We start from the raw sequence: 3,464 nt of genomic DNA on the forward strand, positions 1-3,464 counted from the left end.
GGCTTGAACAAGGCAGAGTTACACACACACACACACACACACACACACAACCACAAACACATTTGTGTGCATTTATGAGAACCTGCACTAAATGTACACTCCCGAGAACCATTAAAGCTTTTGGCGCCAGGGGGGCCGCATGAGATGAAGATGGAAGTTGTTTTGGTTAGTGCGAACAAACTACATCCAATTTTACAGTGGTCTAATGTCCGTCACTGGTCAACAGGTCTCTCAGTTCCCATTGCAGAGCCATGAGCTTCTCCAAGGTCTTATCCATATTGCGTTCAAAAACACAGTCTGAGTACTCACAGCCCTGCCATCGTCTATCATGTCGGCCAGCCTTGTGGGATTTTGAACAGCTGTAGCCGCTTCTTGTTCTTCGATAAGCCAGGTCAGCCAGCTCCAATCAGCCAGAACTCTGTTATCGTGGTTCCGAATTGGTAGATGTCGTTCAATGTCCTCCATCGAGAGTGTCGCCAGACACAGACGCAACCACCATAGTATAAAATATATATATATATATATTATATATATATATATATATATATATATATATATATAATTATAGTATTATATATATAATATATATACTATATATATATATATATAATATATATAAATATCTTAAACTTTATGATATGTGAAGCTAAAATTTCAAGAACAATTATCATGAATTATTTATATGTTGCAGCACTTAGATTAAAAGAAATTGAAACCAGTGTAGCTTCGTGAGTCTGCCTTTATCTTCTGTACATATATAGACATGGTTCATGGTTACACGTTTGCACATAGTCTCACACAGCTCTTGTTGGGCACACTGCATTATGGTGAGTGGCCTGGCATATTTACGCCTGCTAGAGGTGCTCATTTCAGGAGATACTGCCTCTTGTGGTGTAACGGAGGAATAACTACCCTTCCAGCACTATCTCTCATTAGAGACAGGGGCACACATTATTTTACAACAAATAAAGAAAATAACATATTTGAACAATCGGAACATTTTAACCAAACATTGTAAATAAAAGATTTTGGGGAAGGGGGGTCTTGTTTTTGTCAGTAATGCCTTTCTTACCCTTACATATAAACGTTAACATTTTCCACCATACAATATATGCAAATTGGAGATAGTTGAGGACAATAATTGTTTGGTTGGAGACAGAATGACCAATATGAGTTTATTTCAGAGTACTTTGGCTTTTAGTTTCACTGATCATCTCTTTTCTCATGCTCTCCTGCAGGCCATGTTTGAGACCTTCAACACTCCTGCCATGTATGTGGCCATCCAGGCAGTGCTGTCCCTGTACGCCTCTGGTCGTACCACTGGTATTGTCACGGACTCCGGTGACGGTGTGACCCACACTGTGCCCATCTATGAAGGCTACGCTCTGCCCCATGCCATCCTCAGATTGGACCTGGCTGGCAGGGACCTCACAGACTACCTTGGTAAAATCCTCACTGAGAGGGGCCACAACTTTACCACCACAGGTGAGCACATGGACACAGTCAAGAGAAGATGTGTAAAACTAGGAAAAAATTTAAAAATCAAAATAAAAAGTTGGGGGTTTTCTTGTCTCACAGCTGAGCGTGAGATTGTGCGTGACATTAAGGAGAATCTGTGCTATGTTGCCCTGGACTTTGAGAGAGAGATTGAAAGAGCTGCCTGCTCTTCGTCATTGGATAAGAAGTATGAGCTGCCTGATGGACAGGTCATCACTATTGGGAATGAGAGGTTCCGTTGCCCAGAGGCTCTCTTCCAGCCCTCATTCCTTGGTAAGCAGCATCAGCTTTAAGATAGATTTCCGTGATTTGTAAAAAGTAGTCCTTAGCAAGGCTAACCTTAACCCCAAACTTTCCAACTCTCCACAGGTATGGAGTCTTGTGGTATCCATGAAACTACCTTTAACAGCATCATGAAGTGTGACGTTGACATCCGTAAGGACCTGTACGCCAACACTGTGCTGTCTGGAGGTACCACCATGTACCCTGGCATTGCTGACCGCATGCAGAAGGAGATCACTTCACTGGCACCCAAAAACCTAAAAATCAAGGTAAAGTTATTGCTTCTTATGTACTCTTTCATACTCACTCTTTTTTTAAAGGTGCTTCACTTTCACACGAACAAGGTATTTAACACTGTGCTGAATTTGTATGTCTGGCAGAATGTAAGTGCACTTCCTAAAAGTCTTCATTGCTGAACCCTCTTCATCTCTGCCCTTGCAGATTATTGCTCCCCCAGAGAGGAAGTACTCTGTATGGATTGGAGGCTCCATCCTGGCTTCTCTGTCCACCTTCCAGGACATGTGGATCAGCAAGCAGGAGTACGATGAGTCCGGCGCCAGCATCGTCCACAGAAAGTGCTTCTAGATAGACCGCCCTCAACCTACCAAAGCACACACTGCTACAAACCCCATAGTGACTGGCTCTGCATGCATGTCTACATCACCAGAATGATGTATGCCGAGCTTACACCTCTTCCATTTTTAATTCATCACTCTGGGTATGGTACCATGCACCCTGATGGGGAGAAATTCTTCCGCCTGAATTTATTTCCAAAATTAAGCCCATTGATATTGGAAAAGTTTGTATGATAACACTCAGTACATTAATAAATTCATAAATCAAGCAAAATTCTATTACTTTTTTTGTTCTGCCTAATTTGCACAACTTCTGTTTTTTGCTTCACTATTACTTTATTATTACACATATGCTTTCACACTAATGCTCTTATTAACTATGAGTATTCTTCCCAGTGAAATCTGGAAAATCTACATCTTACAGATTGAACAATTTTATAATATAGTGAAATGCAGAGATTGGGTTAAGCTTCGTGAAGATGTATTTGACAAATTTTGGGGTGTAAAACACAACACTGAACACTGATTGAAAGTAGAGACGCATTTCCTCTGAGTACTTTGCTAGTTTTATTCATAGCCACCTGCTACAATGAATGGAGGGAAAGACTTTATCTTATTTTTCTGCAAATATTGATTTATAAAGATGAATTAATAGCACAATGTTAAGGTAAAAGCCGTGCTCTAATGACTTAATTTTGTTTTCTGTATTAGTATTTTTTTTATCAGCAGACTTTTCTTTTTCTTAGAGATGCACTGTATTTAGGTGATTAATGAGGGTTTCTTTTATTTTAATGCAAATAATTAATGCAAATATTTGTAAATGACGATCATTTTGTCTTTTGTCAGTGTCTGTTTACATTTCTGTAATAACAACATCTTTGTCAATAAAATCAGTGAATAACTGTGGTAAATAATCGTGATCTCAATATTGGACAAAATATTCACGATTGCCATTTTGGTAATCAAGTGCAAGCATCAGTGGTGCTCAGCATGTAGAAATATAGGTGAAAAAAAAAAAGAAAAAGAAATATAGGTGACCAGCTAAATAAAGCTCGCTTTTCGTTCAAACACAACTCTACTCTCCGCATCTGCATCTGAGTTGTGAAATCA

The 3,464-nt window shown here is 39.6% G+C and overlaps 1 protein-coding gene across 1 annotated transcript; it reads left to right on the forward strand.

The window, feature by feature from the left end:
- Positions 1-1,220: 1,220 nt before the first annotated feature.
- On the forward strand, positions 1,221-3,120 carry LOC102313772 (actin, cytoplasmic 1-like). The gene is made up of 4 exons (XM_005952596.3): positions 1,221-1,485; positions 1,579-1,770; positions 1,867-2,048; positions 2,221-3,120. The coding sequence occupies exons 1-4, from the start codon at positions 1,242-1,244 to the stop codon at positions 2,362-2,364; spliced, it is 762 nt and encodes a 253-aa protein (XP_005952658.1). The 5' UTR covers positions 1,221-1,241; the 3' UTR covers positions 2,365-3,120.
- Positions 3,121-3,464: the final 344 nt, after the last annotated feature.

This window comes from Haplochromis burtoni, unplaced genomic scaffold (assembly GCF_018398535.1).
Source record: "Haplochromis burtoni strain Fernald_Lab_line unplaced genomic scaffold, NCSU_Asbu1 Contig_1385, whole genome shotgun sequence".
NCBI lineage: Eukaryota > Metazoa > Chordata > Actinopteri > Cichliformes > Cichlidae > Haplochromis > Haplochromis burtoni.